General features: G+C 57.5%; 4 protein-coding genes across 4 annotated transcripts; all 4 read left to right on the plus strand.

The window, feature by feature from the left end:
- The first annotated feature begins 106 nt into the window (after positions 1-106).
- On the plus strand, positions 107-2,060 carry N657DRAFT_616892 (WD40 repeat-like protein). The gene is made up of 2 exons (XM_062790503.1): positions 107-769; positions 819-2,060. Exons 1-2 carry the CDS (start codon positions 235-237, stop codon positions 1,847-1,849), a joined length of 1,566 nt encoding a protein of 521 aa, XP_062647841.1. The 5' UTR covers positions 107-234; the 3' UTR covers positions 1,850-2,060.
- Positions 2,061-2,600: 540 nt separating this feature from the next.
- On the plus strand, positions 2,601-8,168 carry N657DRAFT_594583 (glycosyltransferase family 1 protein). Its single transcript, XM_062789955.1, has 4 exons — positions 2,601-4,005; positions 4,060-4,497; positions 4,547-7,327; positions 7,413-8,168. Exons 1-4 carry the CDS (start codon positions 2,968-2,970, stop codon positions 7,779-7,781), a joined length of 4,626 nt encoding a protein of 1,541 aa, XP_062647842.1. The 5' UTR covers positions 2,601-2,967; the 3' UTR covers positions 7,782-8,168.
- Positions 8,169-9,719: 1,551 nt separating this feature from the next.
- Positions 9,720-12,681, plus strand: N657DRAFT_375950 (uncharacterized protein). The gene is made up of 2 exons (XM_062787082.1): positions 9,720-9,755; positions 9,853-12,681. Exon 2 carries the CDS (start codon positions 9,918-9,920, stop codon positions 12,594-12,596), a length of 2,679 nt encoding a protein of 892 aa, XP_062647843.1. The 5' UTR covers positions 9,720-9,755; positions 9,853-9,917; the 3' UTR covers positions 12,597-12,681.
- Positions 12,682-13,092: 411 nt separating this feature from the next.
- Positions 13,093-14,276, plus strand: N657DRAFT_644263 (uncharacterized protein). The gene is made up of 4 exons (XM_062792726.1): positions 13,093-13,279; positions 13,749-13,858; positions 13,946-14,098; positions 14,161-14,276. Exons 1-4 carry the CDS (start codon positions 13,229-13,231, stop codon positions 14,210-14,212), a joined length of 366 nt encoding a protein of 121 aa, XP_062647844.1. The 5' UTR covers positions 13,093-13,228; the 3' UTR covers positions 14,213-14,276.
- Positions 14,277-16,088: the final 1,812 nt, after the last annotated feature.

A 16,088-nucleotide genomic window follows, 5' to 3' on the forward strand; every position in this document is an offset into this window, starting at 1 on the left:
TAATTACCTGACCTTACGTACCTAGCTGGCTTAGGTCGGCTCGGCCTGGACCCGCTTACCCCGTGATTCCGCGAGTCGCGAGGGTTAAACTTAAATTGATTCGGGCCTCGCGCTTGTCGCGTTCTTGCTTTGATGCACCCACTGTGCGCACTGCAAATAAGACCAGTATCGTACTTTGAGCTATCATCTCACTTGACGTTGCGAAGCTGAGATCGTCTAATGTAGACAGTCATCATGGCGCCAAAAAAAGAGCCTGTCATTAGCGAGTTCGAGAGGAAACGCCTCGAGAACATCGCGGCCAACCAAGCCATCCTGAAGGGAATCAGCACGACCGCCGACAAAATTCTGCCGAAAGCTGCCCCTCCAAAGTCGAAGCGGGCAAGCACACCACGGGCCAAAAGGGAGCCTGTCAAACGAGAGCCACTCCGCCCGACACGGCAGAGCAGCAGATTGGCGGGCCTCGACGCAGATGCCGGGGTCCTTAAGAGGAAGGCAGAGATTGAAGCAGAGGTCGAGGCGGAAAAGGCAAAAGCCAAAAAAATGCGCGTCAGCGGAGACCTGAGTCTCGAGGATATCAAGGTTGAGGGCCGCAAGTGGGAGAACGGGCTTGATGGGTTGGCTGGGCTGAAGGATCTTCCCGTCAGGGGCGCGCAGCCTGGTGTGAGGACGTTTACGGACGAGGATGTGAAAGGGACCACGGATAAGGGGCTTAAGGACCTGAGGTTACGAATGAGCGGGCTCAAGCTCTACGAGAAGTGGCCTGTGCAAGGTAGGCCGCGTCCGCAAGGAGCACAGCGCAATCGCTAACACGAAGACAGACATCAAAATCGTGCCGCAGCGAATTTACGCGATGGGCTTCCACCCAACAGAATCCAAGCCGATCATATTCGCCGGTGATAAGGAGGGCTCCATGGGCGTGTTTGACGCGTCACAGGAACCTGTCAAATTGGAGGACGACGAGGACGAAGAGGAAGAGTTCGCCGACCCGGTAATATCCGCATTCAAGACACACTCGCGCACCATCTCATCTTTTCATTTCTCACCTGTCGACGCCAACGCCGTTTACTCCAGCTCCTACGACTCGTCTATTCGCAAACTCGATCTCGACAAGGGCGTCTCCACCCAGGTCTTTGCGCCGACCGACGTCGACGAGGACATGCCCATCAGCGCGATCGACATGCCGTCAAGTGACCCGAACATCATTATCTTCTCAACGCTGCAGGGCTCACTCGGGCGGCACGATCTGCGCACCAAGCCGGAAATGGCCGAAATATGGAGTCTCACCGATCAGAAAATCGGCGGTTTCTCCCTCCACCCGATGCACCCGCACCTCGCCGCGACCGCTTCACTTGACCGCACCCTCAAGATTTGGGACCTCCGCAAGATCCAGGGCAAAGGCACCGCCCGCGCGCCTGCGCTCCTCGGCTCGCACGACTCGCGCCTGTCGGTCTCGCACGCGAGCTGGAGCAGTGCTGGTCACGTCGCGACGTCGAGCTACGACGACAGGATCAAAATCTACGCGTTCCCCGACGCGGGCAGGTGGAGCGCGGGGGCCGAGCTGACCGAGGAGCAGATGCAGCCTGCGCGGCAGGTGCCGCACAACAACCAGACAGGCCGGTGGGTGACCATCCTGAAGCCGCAGTGGCAGCGCAGCCCGCGGGACGGGCTGCAGAAGTTTGTCATTGGGAATATGAACCGGTTCGTGGATGTGTTTGCGGCGGACGGGGAGCAGCTGGCGCAGCTGGACGGGGAGGGCATCACGGCTGTGCCGGCTGTTGCGCACTTCCATCCAACCATGGACTGGGTTGCCGGGGGTAACGCGAGTGGAAAGTTGTGTTTGTGGATGTGAGCGACCTGCAGGAGTAATGCCATGTTGAGCGTTGATATTGTGGCTTTGTGGGTTCCCGGTTAGACGTGTCATTGATGGACGGTGTTGTGCTGGCGGGTTGAAGGACACATGCTGTTGTTAGCTCAAGACACCGTTTAGAGAAGGTCCATATTATTGCTCAACCATCCGCTGGACATAGAACGCAAGATACCAACAAACGAGTGTGAAGGTTACTTGTTCATCGCCTAGAATCATGCTTTCCAGGGGACGGCTCCGGCAATACCCGCTCGCATGTGATCGCTTCCACCGGCGCCAGTCATTGAAGGTCCGCCGCATTGAATCCTGCGTCATGGGACTCGGCCTTTATCGATAGAGGCAGGGGTCAAGCGACTCGCATGATTTTGACGGCGACAGAAGGCTCCTGGGAACTTGAAAATCGGAGGAGAGAAGAAATGTCTTATCTCAAAGTGATAGAATGTATCCCCAGCTCTTACCCGTGAGTGGAACGTTACCATTCCCAACTTGAAGAATCGTCCAGTGTCTTGTAACTTCCGACATCAAACGGACCTTGTTGGATCTTGGCACGCTAGTGCTTGGGCGCCCAGGGCCCCTGTGACAGGCAGCTTGGCACCCGTCGTTGGCGCCTGTGGAGCCCTGCTGCCCTGGCTGCGCTGCGGCTCGGACCAACTCGCCGCGTACAACCCTGATCCCCTCTCCCGATGACAGCGGGACTCATACAGGCCTTGCTCACCGGCCAACCGCCGTCTTCAATGTGCAGTCTGCGTCCAGGCAGTAGACGATAATTGCACTCTGCGATATCTTACAGGGTTTGGGCACACTTCAACCTGATTGCACCGAACATCCCGCCACCTCGAGGTCGGCGCTGTCCCGTCAGCTGCTTATTGCGCCGGTTTCCAACTCGCTCTCGAGCACGACTAACCCTTTCCCAGATCCAGGCACCCGTCTGCGCCTGCCAAGCTCACCGCTGCAGTTGCACCTCATACTAAGGTAGGACGGTTCGTCCTCCTGTCCGCCCTGTCCGATCCACGCCTCTCGTCCTTTTTGGAAACTCACATGCCCGTGTCTGTGGTTCCAGCGTAGCCTTCACTCTCTCCCGCTTTTCCGGAGAGATCTTGGCCATGGACACCACTCAACCGGCACCGCCTCCCGCCCCGCCGCGTCATCCCCCCCATGTGAGCGCCGAACCGACGGATACGGGCACACAACATTCCCCGATGCCCCCGTCGTCACCGCCGACCGCGCCGGCGCACGCCAGCCACGATGATCGCGCCGTGCGTCGAGTGTCGAGGAAGTTGCAAAAGAAGCGCCGGGACGGCGAGCATACCCCCACGATGGAGCTCCCAGATCGCTTAAAGGACCACGGCGATCAGGCCGACAATGAAGAGGAGGTGCTCCGTCCCCAGGGCTACGGCGGCGGCATGTTTATGAATATGAACCAGAGCATATTCGGGTTGATTGCTGCTGCCGGCAGCCAAGCTGACTTTGCGGATCGCTTTGAGGGTCATAGCTCCGACGACGAGGACGACTCTGAAATCCCAATGGCTAAGACAATCGCGGGACCAAAGGCGTTGGGGCGTGCATCATCCCCGGCCCATAGCCTGGCTCACACAACAGTCCTTCTACGGCATGGCCCGGGCCGGTTAAAGAGTGAGCTGAAGACTGAGCTCCGCCATCGAAAGAAGATGGTAGAGAGTCGTCTGATGCGGTCTGTCCCGGGGCTTGCGCGGATCACCGATAAGATCAAACACAAGTCAGCCAAGGTCAAGTCAGATGCGCACGGGCAGATGCATGAGGACAGTGCTGCAGAGGCTGGAGCGTCGGCTATTTCAGACTTCACGCCCAGCATCGAGATCACCCGAACCGAGTCCAGGACAGCGCCCGTCATGAGCAGGATGCTGGAAGCCCGTGCCGAGTTGGCAGCGCGGCCCAGCTTTGATCTTGACAGATTGTCCGACGAGCCCTCGCAGATTACCGACGCAGGCGACTCGGGGCCGTCGGAGCTCGCCAAGAGGCTCAAAGATATCTTCGAGTTTGACCGGCCAGAGGAAGTCATCGAGGAATACCCCTGCTGGCTCCTGCAACATGTCCTCCTCCAGGGGTACCTGTACATCACTGCGCGGCACATCGCGTTCTACGCGTACCTGCCCAAAAGAGGCGTACGTGTTCCTAGACCTGTTTTCTTGTGGCCCCTTAGTACTGACCCGCTGCAGAACGACGTTATCAAGTCGGGCTACCTGTCAAAGTCTGGCAAGCGGAACCCCAAGTACAACCGATACTGGTTCCGCCTCAAAGGCGATGTCTTGTCCTACTACCGCGACCCCCAAGATTTGTACTTTCACCAGGGCCACATCGATTTACGATACGCCATTTCGGCAAACATCACCGATAAGGATAAGGAAGGGGTCAACTTCGCCGTCGTCACAGACCAACGCACATATTATTTTCGAGCCGACAGCCCCCAGAGCGCCAACGAGTGGGTTAAGAGCCTGCAAAGGGTCATTTTCAGGTCGCACAACGACGGCGACAGTGTCAAGATTTCGCTGCCGATCGAGAATGTCATCGACATTGAGGAAACCAATATGCTCGACTTCGCCGAGACGTGCAAGATCCGCGTCATCGACAACGACGAGACATACGCTATCGACGAGGTAGGCTCCGTGTGCTAGAAATGTCTGCACAGATGTTGATGATTTGCAGTATTTCTTCTCCTTCTTCACTTTCGGCAAGGAGGCTATCAACATCCTGAAAATTCTTGTCGAGGATGCGTCTTCTCAGGCGCAAGGGGCGAGTGGCCAGGCAGAGCCAAGCTCTGGGGAGCAGTCCTCCAAGAGAACCAGCGGCAGCTTCAACCGAGAGCAAGCGCCTAATCTCAGTATTCGCACAGGCAAACTCAGTGAAGGCGTCAAGGCCACTCTCTCCCCGATGTCGCCCAAAGGCGTCTCCTCGCCGAGCCCACGGCCCAGCGCTGATCTCCCGCGTACCAGCTTTGATGCCTGCCGACCGTTTACCAGACGAAGCATGGATATTCAGCAAAGTGCGATGCACTACGCGCTGCACTCGGGGACGCCGCGCCGGAGCTTCAGCGGCAGCCGTCGGTCTCTCAGCAGGAGCCGCCAGGACGGCAACGAGAGGCAAGAGAGCAGCGACTCGTACGTGCAGAGCATGGGTGACCCGAGCCAGGCTAGCCTTTCGGCGCTGGTCGCCTCAGCCAGCACTGAGGATGCTTCGGCGAGCCAAATCTTGAAGGGAAGCGACGTGTTTCACAGCCCAACCATCCACCGGGCCATGCGTGCTCACGACGGGCAGCATCCCTTGTCCCCAACCCATGCGGTGCGGCATACATCCACGCCTGTGAGCAAGCAGCCGACTCATTCTCATTCGGCTCCTGCCCAGGGTTCAATCGCCGAGGCGAGAGAGGCCGAGGCGATGCCGACTACACCAACTCTCCAGACCATTGCTACCATGGGAGGCTATCCTATTCGCAAGGCAAATGCCTTCATTGGGTACCTAGACCGGCACACTAGGCACATGAGCAACCTGCTAGCCACAGAATCTATGGGCTACGTGGAGAAGGTCTCTGGCATGTGGAAGGGGGGCGGGAAGCACTATGACGAGCCAGCGGGGCTGCGGACAGACGATGAGGATGGCGAAGACGACCCGGAGGAGCGTGCGAATTCTGAAGCCCGGTTCCGAGCCCATTTCGCTTTGCCTGAGAGCGAAAGGCTCCAAGCTACCTACTTTGGGCACTTGATGCGCGTCCTGCCACTCTACGGAAAGATCTACATTGGCGACCGCCACTTTTGCTTCCGGAGTCTGCTGCCCGGTACACGCACCAAGCTCATCCTCCCGCTGAGGGACATCGAGAATGTCGACAAGGAGAAGGGGTTTCGGTTTGGCTACGCCGGCCTTGTCGTTGTCATTCGCGGCCACGAGGAGCTCTTCTTCGAGTTCTCCAGGGCCGAGGTGCGAGATGACTGCACCATCACCATGCTCCAGAGCCTGGAAGCCACGAACTACCTCCGCGACTCCAGCCCAGTCGACAACCCTGAGTATGAGGTCGCCCAAGCCGCCGTAGCTGAGCACGACGCGTTGCAGAAAGCACGCAATGATGAGTTCGTCGACCACGCCGTCCAGCTGCCCCACGAAGCGTCCTCCGCCTCAGAAGCACCCACAATCCTTTTTGACGACCCCAAGGCCTCCTTCATCAACTTCAAACCCGCCCACTCGATGAAAATCACATGCCTCACCATCGGCTCCCGGGGCGATGTCCAGCCCTACATCGCGCTCTGCAAGAAGCTCCTCGCCGACGGCCACCGCCCGCGCATCGCGACTCACAGCGAGTTCAAGCCCTGGATCGAGTCGCACGGCATCGAGTACGCCTACGTGGGCGGTGACCCGGCAGAGCTGATGCAGCTGTGCATCCAGAACGGCACCTTCACGTGGGCCTTCCTCAAGGAAGCCAACGCCAAGATGCGCGGCTGGCTCGACGACCTGCTCGCCACCGCCTGGCGCGCCTGCCAGGGCAGCGACCTGCTCATTGAGTCGCCCTCAGCCATGGCCGGCATCCACATCGCCGAGGCCCTCGGCATCCCCTACTTCCGCGCCTTCACCATGCCCTGGACCCGCACCCGCGCTTACCCGCACGCCTTCATCATGCCGGGCCAGAAGATGGGCGGCGCGTACAATTATGTCACCTATGTCATGTTTGACAATGTCTTTTGGAAGACCACCGCCCACCAAATCAACCGCTGGCGCAACAACATGCTCAGCCTGCCCAACACCAGCCTCGAGAAGATGCAGGTCAACAAGGTGCCGTTCCTGTACAACTTCAGCCCCTACGTCGTGCCACCGCCGCTGGACTACAGCGACTGGATCCGGGTCACGGGGTACTGGTTTCTTGATGAGGGCGGCGACAAGTGGACGCCGCCGGCGGAGCTGACCGAGTTCATCGAGCGCGCTCGCCGGGACGAGAAGAAGATCGTCTACGTCGGGTTCGGGTCCATTCTCGTGCCAGACCCGGCCAAGATGACGCAGGAGGTGATTGATGCCGTGCTCAAGGCGGACGTGAGGTGTATTCTGAGCAAAGGGTGGAGCGATCGGCTGCCGAGCAAGAAGGATAAGGATGTAGGGGAGATTACAGTTGGGTTTGAGGCAGACAAGAAGCCCGAGCCGGAGCTGCCACCTGAGATTTTCCAGATCCAGTCGGCGCCGCATGACTGGTTATTTAGGCAGATTGATGCCGCTGCGCACCACGGAGGCAGCGGTACCACGGGCGCTAGCTTACGCGCGGGCATACCGACCATCATCCGGCCGTTCTTTGGCGACCAGTTCTTCTTTGGGACTCGGGTTGAGGACTTGGGGGTCGGGATCTGTCTCAAGAAGTGGGGCGCCAATTCGTTTGCCAGGGCACTGTGGGAAGCGACTAACAGCGAGCGGATGATTGTCAAGGCACGGGTGCTCGGGGAGCAGATTCGTAAGGTATGTTTTGTTCTGGCAAAGGCGAACCCTCAGGACGATATTTGCAGAGAGTTGGGGTGAACTGACGGTGTATCTGTTTCTTCAGGAGAATGGCGTCGATGCGGCTGTCCAGTGCATCTACCGCGACCTGGAGTATGCCACGAGTTTGATCAAGTCCAAGACTGGCAAGTATCAGAAGGGGGTTGGTGCGACCGCGGGAACGGCCACGGACGGAACCGCGTCGATGACACCTGGGGCGGACCTGCTGGAGGATGACGAAGAGGAGGAGAGCTGGACGTTTGTGGGCGGTGACGCCGAGACCATCGATGACCTCTCTGCCGAGGGCATCATGAAGAGGACGCTGCCGGATCTGAGCCCTGGTGTTCCGGGGCTGAGGGCGAGGCCTCTGGGGAGTCGGGTGTTGGGCGGTGCTGTTGAGACTGGGGTGGGGGTGAAGATTGCTCGGTCGGGTTAGACTGGGGGCGGAGCCTCATTGTGAGATTTCTGGTCGTGTTTACCCTGGGGCTTCCTCTCTCACTTTGAGTTTCCATCTTGGATGTGCCAGGTTTTTCTTTTGCACTCCTTTTTCCACTTCGGCGGACTGGAGCACCCATGGGGAGGTGCACCCCCATCTGGCTTATGGGTTAGAATCGGCATTGGAGTATGGAGATGATCATGACATGGTGACGACTGGGGACATGACGGGCGCGGCCGTTCGACTATAATAGAGACGACATCAGATTGGCTTGGGCTGGACTGCATTGGATCGACTACATAATATTATGCCTGTCTCCCTTGAAATGGTCCACAGTTGAATCCTTACAGGATCTTGGGACATCCGGGGCAAGAATAGAGGAATAGGGTAGACATACCATCGCAGTGCCTTCCTATAACCGGGCATCTGTTTGTGTGAGATTGGTGGTGACGAAGTGCGTGACGCTTTCCATGTTGGAAGAGGCCGCAGCAGTACAATGTTCTCCGCGCGAATCATGGTTGAATTAAGTTGAACATATGGGCTCGGAACAGATGACTTGAGCCTTCGAGTTCCAGGATCATGTTGAAAAATCAGAGTGCTAGACACCAACTCACTCTGAAACAGGTTTACATTTTCCGTGCCTGCTAATCACTGAATTACTCTCTTAGCAAATAGCATCTATGTCTTTGCCTCTTCTGGGGACAATAGAAAGCATTGAGGATGCCAAATGACTGGCTGGCGTCAGAAACGAGTTCTTTGATAAGGCTTCTCAGCTCTTTGTGTTACCTAGGGAATCTATTTCAAGCTGGTTTGCTGGTTGGGACGCGTGTTACTGTGAGCACTGGCATGGATTTAGGAATCAGCAGTCCACGCATAGCTCGGTGGCGTAACTGCCCCATCGCACCCTAGCAGTATGATCCATGAAAGCTACAAATGCGTCGATTTGCTACTGTGATGGGGAGAGAATGATTATAAGTTGTTGCTTTGGGGATTCCTGCCTTGACTCTAAGATGATGACCATGACGAGCTGTCCTCTGAGTCAGGAGATTGATGATCCAACGGCACATGCACGACTCATTATTGGCTGCGCCACCTGACCAAGTGTCGTGCCAAGGCACCAGCCAGATGTCAAGCATAACCACAGAAAGTACGGATACCGGACGTTTATTCCGCTACCTGTATAGAGCAGGTAGGTAGGTAATAACCTCTACTTATTCCTCTGAGTCCTTTCTTTTGCGTGCCAGTGTGTGAACTCTTCCTCGGGGAAGAGCAGTGATGTTGCCAAATTATAGCGCCACGTTCCAGCCACGAATGACCCCGCAAACGGTCGCTGCACCTGACATCAACTGGAAGATCGGTTGGCTGCAAAGACCCAGACCAGATCAGCCGTGCGAAAGGTACAAAAGGCCCGGCCAAACCCACCCGAAAACTCGGCCCATCGCTCTGCTACTGCTGGACTTTTTTGTCAATGCGCCCCCAATGCGACAAGACCACAATCCGCAACCCGGCATTACATCACCCTCAAGAACATCACCTCTCGCGGCACCAAAATTTATGGCATTTGCCTGCGAGTTTGGGACAATTTTCGATTGAGCAACAGTCTCTCCTGATCTTTGACTTCTGCCCTTTTATACCGAGTCTCCGATCAACAGTCTTTCGGGGTCCAACAGACCAGCTGCTCGGCTCTGGAAGACAGACCCACTCTCCGACTAAAGCGGCAGTAAAGCTCCTGGAGCTTTGACCAACTGACCGTCGCGCCCCACGCTTCCTAACCGTCTTGGGCCGTGCCCCACGTTTCTGCAACGCGGCCGTCGCAACTTTCCCGGTACATTGCATCGCGACGCCGGTCAACGCGCAGTGATCCCGCCAACCTCATACCAATTACGGCATTGCTGGCACTGATACGCGCCATTGCGCGATGGGTGGCTCAGCTTACCCAAACAGTGCCTCACCAACATTTTGGGCAGCTGATAGGTAAGAAATATCTGCCTGGTTTCCCATCGCGTTCCATCTATGGCGTTGGGGCTACTTCTTCGCCAATGACGTGGCTAACCACCGTAACTTCACTCAGGCTGAAGTCCAGATTCAAGGCATAGCGCATACGACCATCATAACAGATAACGAGAAGTTTCGACCATGGTGAAAACAGTCAGGCTCGGGAACCGGTTACGGTACCCCATCACCATCGTCAAGCTGCTCAAGGGACCGGGCGACAAGGTCAGAAAACAAGAGGCGCTGCTGGAATACTCGTTCAAATGGATGAGGGAAGTTGCCATCCGGGGCGAGACACGGCAGCAAGAACAGACGACCATCGTGACCTGGGAGTCGCCTATCGACGGCGAGCTGAAGCACTGGCTGATACGCGAAGGCCAGCAGATCGTAGCTGACAGAGGGGTGATGGAGGTTCAGGAGGAATGCGGGCACGAAATACAGTTCCAGGGTCTCTGCGGAATATGCGGCAAGGACATGACCGAGGTGAACTGGGCTGCCGAGACCCGGGACACGGCGCGCGCCCCCATCAGCATGGTGCACGACCAGACGAACCTGACCGTCAGCGCTGTCCAAGCTCAGCGCACAGAACAGGAACTGCAGCGACGCCTGCTTCAAAGTCGAAAGCTGAGCCTTGTGGTCGATCTGGACCAGACTATCATTCAGGCGTGCATCGACCCGACGGTGGGTGAATGGCAGAGGGACCCGACCAACCCAAACTACGAGTCGGTCAAGGAAGTCAAGAGCTTCCAGCTCGACGATGGCCCGACCGAACTCGCGCGCCGATGCTCTTACTACATCAAGATGCGCCCCGGCCTTGAGGGGTTCCTCCGGCGCGTTTCCGAAATGTACGAGATGCACGTCTACACCATGGGCACCCGACCCTACGCACAGAATGTGGCGCGCGTCATCGACCCGGACAGGAAGCTGTTTGGCAACCGCGTCATCAGCCGCGATGAGAACGGCAACATCTTTGCCAAGGATCTGCAGCGCCTCTTCCCCGTCAGCACGCGCATGGTGGCCATCATCGACGATCGATCCGACGTTTGGCCGCGTAACAGGCCCAATCTCATCAAGGTCTCGCCGTACGAATTTTTCAAGGGGATCGGGGATATCAACTCTAGCTTCCTGCCGAAACGCCAGGACCTGCTGAGCTCGGGCGCGGCCACCAACGGCATGAGCAAGAAGGCAAGCATACGAGAGCCGGCCGCCAAGAAAAACAAGGACGACGCCGCACTCGAAGCCATCGTCAACATGACCGGGGGAGACGATCCCGCGCTCACGAAGCGGCAGGTTGAGGAGCAAGAACGCACGTTCGAGAAGCAGATTAACGATCGTCCGCTCCAGGCGCTCCAAGAGAAGCTCGACCGCGAAGACGAGGAGGCCGAGAAGGCGAGCCAGGAACCCGAAGACAGCTCCGAGTCGCGCACGTCATCGCCTCCGCCGCAGCGCCACCGCGTGCTGCAGGACGACGACGAAGAGCTTAAATACCTCGAACAGCACCTCACCTCACTCCACAGGGCCTATTACGCCGAGTATGACAGCAATCGTGCGCTGCATCACACGACCAGCAATGTGGACCTCGGCTCGGTGCCCGACGCGGGGCGCATCCTGGACGAGCTCAAGGGCAAAGTGCTCCAGGGCTACAAGATTGTGCTGTCGGGCGTGCTGCCCAGGGGAATCGACATCTACCGCTCCGAGATCGGCCTGCAGATCATCTCGTTTGGCGCAGATCTCCGGCCGAAGATCGCCAAGGACGTGACGCACCTGGTGGTCAACGCGGCGCAGCCCGGTAGGGATAAGCTCCTCGAGGCGCGGCGGCGGCCGCACATCAAGATTGTCAGCCAGGAGTGGCTGGCCGCATGCTTCAGCCAGTGGGCTGCCGTCGACGAGACGCCCTACCTGTTCACGGCGCGCCTGATGGAGGAGGATGGCCCCGGCCGTCAGCAGCCCGTCGTCAGCGACGAGGACGAAGAGACGTATGGCGAGGCAGATACCGAAATTCAAGCTCCTAATGGCGTTAGGGCGAGCAACGGCCGCAGCCCTAAATTGAGATTGATCTTGCCGACTGGCGACGCCCACACCCTCGATGGCGATGGAAATGATTTGGACAACGAAGAGGGCGAGATCGAAGAAGGGTTGTTGCCCAGCGACCTGCCGGATGGCCAGGCCTCGCCCATCGACGGGCTAAAAACGTTCAACTGGGGCGACGCTGACGAGGAGCTGGCTGAGTTCCTTGCCAGCGGATCCTCGGAGGATGGGGACGACGACGATGAAGATGGGGATGATGAAGGTGAACAGGACGACAAGTACATCCCGCCTCAGGAGGACGAGGAGTCTAGCTCGACGGATGAAGATGTCCGCCGTGGCCGGGGAAGGAGGAGCAGGAGTCGTAGTGTGCAACCTCCTGGCGCCACTGCCTCTAATGGTAGTATCGAGCGCAAGAGGAAGGGTCGGGGGGAGGAGGAGGAGGAGAATTGGGGGGGGGGCGAGGGGCCCGTGGGTGAGACACCTGCTAAACGGTTGCGGAGGACGGAGAGTCAGCGGGGTTCATCGCTGAGGAGTATGTATGTTGCTGCGGAAAGTGGGGAGCAACTGGAGGCGGGGAGTGGGTTACCGACGCCCGGGAGGTCAGATGAGCAGGATGGTGGAGGGGTGGATAAGCCAAATGGGGAGGAGGAGGATGATGAGGGGACGGACTTTGATGCCGCGGAGCTGGAGGCCGAGTTTGAAGCCGAGTTTGACAAGGCGATGGCGGAAGAGGAGGCCGAGATGAAAGGCAACGATTGGGAAGATGCGGCGATGGAGGATACGGAGAAGGGGTAGAATTCCATCTTGTGGCAGATTCTTCGATGGTGAGGAGTTTGGGGCAGGTTATCTCAGTCTTCAGAATTTGGTCAACGGGTGGAACAAGCGTGGAATTGCTTGCTTGGCTGGGGCTGGTTTTGCACGGATGGAGTTTCTCGGGCTTCTGGAGCTGTGTAGAAACATCACACTAGTGGTATGCATACTCGCATGTTGCATTGTTGCTGAGTTGCTTCGCCTTTTGTGAATCTGTTCTCCTTTCAATGGAACTTAAGATAGCTTCTCGAGCTTGATTCTGCACACCCTGCCGTGTGGCTAACATCACATTTACGTAATCAGTTCCCGCCAATCACGCGGCCGCTAAACCTCGCATTTGGACGGGACTGTGCGATGCCAATTCGAGGTCGAGCTGCGAAAGCGAAAACAAACCTGACGACAACCATCTCAACCACAAGCGACACCGTACCACGCCGGCAAGCACCTCGAATCTACGTCGCGATACGAGCCGTTGATCTAGACGCGGAGTGAAAGCGACACCAGCAGGGCGAACTGTAATCGCCCATTGCAATTGAGGGATTGCGGTTGCGATTGCGATCGCGGTTAACCGATTGAACAACAGTTGAGAAGGGAACCAGACAACAGAGTTTCCCATCATGCCGCAGGATATGCCGCCTGCTGGCGGCTATGAGGCCGTTCAGTACAAGGTGGGTTCCGTTCCTTGCGTCATGTTTGCTTCCTGGGCTTGGGCCTGGGGCTTGGGATTACACGAAGTAGTTACCGTTTGAGGGGAGGGGATACAGGGGCGTGGACTGGCTGGGGACGGGGTCAATTACGGCCGCCTGACGACATTAGGGAGGTCTGGTTGGGTGCGACGGGCCGAGGGGAGATTTAAGCTTGGCGGGAGGACGTGGGCTGGGGGAAATGGAATACGGTCATGGGCATGGACGGACACAAGAGGAGGAAGCGGAAGCAGAAAGACAGCGATGCCGGCGCTTTGGACCTGAATATCATACGGCCATGACTGGTTAGGCTTGGTTGTTGGGAAGAGCGGAGGAGAACCACCCAAGCTACGAAAAACATCACCAAAGCGTAGCCCAGCCACAGCGACACCTCCCCATCTGGTCCCCAATAAAAACCCTACAGTCTCTACACTCCGCTAACATACTACTCCAGCGAAACCTCCCCTCGCGCGGCCTGTTCCGTCCGGGCCCGCTGCTCGCCGGTGGTGCCGTCTTGATGCTCTTTGGCTGGTACAAGCTGGTTGTCGGCATCCGCGAGCAAAAGTACGGTTCCGTATTCTCGTCCACCCTCTTCCTCTCAATCTTCTCCATTTGCTTAGCCCCTTAATATGTGCTAACATCACCGTCCAGTGAACTGGCCCGCGAAAAGATGTGGTCGCGCATCCATCTCATCCCGCTCCTCCAGGCCGAAGAGGACCGCGACCAGGTGCGGAGGCACCTGGCTGACCAGGCGAGGGAAAAGGAGCTTTTGGGGGAGAATGTGCGCGTCTATCACTCCGACCGGTACGTTATTCTTTATGCCCCATCTGGTGGTGCTGATGAAAGGTGCTGACGGGTCAACTAAGTTTTGTCCGGCCCACATTCGGCGTGACGCCGGGGACAGTTACCAAGGAGTAAGCGAAGTGTTGGCTGGGGCAGGCGGGGGAGTAAGGGGCAAAGGAACCGGAGACTACAGTTCTAAGGCGTGCCTGTGTATATACAGTGTTAAGGACTGATATGGAAATTCGCAGTTCTGCCACATCCCCGCACACAGGTCACCATGACGACAGGATATCCGAGATGTCCTCGTTGAAGGCCTCCCGCTGGCCATCATACACCAGTACACCCCGTGTCATCGTCCCATCACTCGCAGCGGGATGGGCAGGCACGTTGGGAGCAAATGTCGAAGGGCGAGAAACGCGCACGGGGAAATGAAAGCAACCAAGTTTTCTGCAAGTCCATGCTCAACATTCTCTGATCAAGGACCATGAGACCCTATCTAACTCCTCAGATACAAAAGTAAAACCCAGCTCACCACGCTCCATTCTGAGGTCGTGCGTCCCCATCGCTGGCTTGTTCTTGCCCTTTCCCATTGCACGCTACTAATTTCTTACCTCCAGTGTCTGACTGACTTCCAGAAATCGAAACCGATGGACTGCCGATCCCGGCTGACGTATGCGACATAACCTTTCCGGTGAACTGCAGCCGTTCGTCAATGTCGCCACCAGAGTAGTATTGTACCCTTCCCGATCTTTGCACACTCAACAGGATGTTTCCCTTAACCTCGTGATCATCGTCGAAGTGGTCATCATCTTTCTGTCCCCTTAGTCTCCTTATTTGTCGTTTTATAATCATCATACTCAGCCACGTCATATTTTGGGTTCAAGACCGGCGAATGACAAATAAAAAATGCCGGGCCGCTTGTGATAGTTCATGCACCCTTTGGCCTTACACAACGGCATCTCGTGGCCCAGCAGACGCGGGTAGCTGTCCGGATCAATTAAGCAGAACCACCCGTGGGTTGGAGCCAGCGGCCTGTTCTTCAAGTAGTCGCTGACGAGGACCGTCCGACGATACGTTGCCACAAGGCAGGGCGTATTGTCCCTTTCCGCGGCCAGTGTGGCTCATCCGTACCTCTCGAGTCGTATCGACCTGAGCCTGGTCTTCTTCACGTAGTGATGGTCCGAACACCCGGCGAGGTGTTTGTGAACCGCCAGGGAGTGACTTGTCGCGGCACGTCGGTTTGGCCGATGGACTGCTTGACGTCGCCCTCGACGCTGCTCCCTGCTTCGTAGTGAAGACAGTTGCATTTGTCCTGGCCGAAACATATCATCTCTGGTTGGGGTCCCGACGGATGTATGGGCAGGGCACCATGTTGTCAGCATCAATCGTCTGCCCACGTTGTCGGTAGCTCCAAAACAGAGTCAGGAGCCCGGTGGCGGTTGGTCGATCATCGAGGGCGCAGCTGAAGGCGTCGACGCCGCTGTGGACATTGCATTTCAATGTGAGCATCACCGCACACTCGGCATATCTGCCGGTCTCGAGCAATGCCCAAGGCCTGGTCAGGGCGCCGGTCGAGGAGCAACCCGCGTCGTGGATAGGGTCGTGGCACTCGACGGCGAACTTCTCAAGATCGCACTGCCAGTCACCCGGCTTGCACTTGTACCTATTGCTAATGTGGTCGCTGACTGTGCTTTACGGGATGACGACATGCTCGCAAAGCCTGACTGTGCCGTGGCGACCTAGGCAGAGCCGCGCGCCGGCTTCCGGCGTTCCGCCCAGGGCAAATGCGCCCCTGCCATGGTGGAGGTGGCAACCATGACAGTGGTTTAGAGAGGTGTCATACGGGGTGTTGAATTTGCAGCACGGCCCAAGGACTCTGTTACGTGCCCCGGGCCGGGCTCGATGCTGGAAAACTGACTCGGATTCCTGGACCAACCCTGAACCAGGAAGTCGCACCAGAGCTTACACTCGTCGCACATTCCACCTGTCTGCAACCGCCGTTGGAACTTCG

The sequence above is a fragment of the Parathielavia appendiculata genome (assembly GCF_033297405.1).
Source record: "Parathielavia appendiculata strain CBS 731.68 unplaced genomic scaffold N657scaffold_5, whole genome shotgun sequence".
NCBI classification, from domain to species: Eukaryota; Fungi; Ascomycota; class Sordariomycetes; order Sordariales; family Chaetomiaceae; genus Parathielavia; species Parathielavia appendiculata.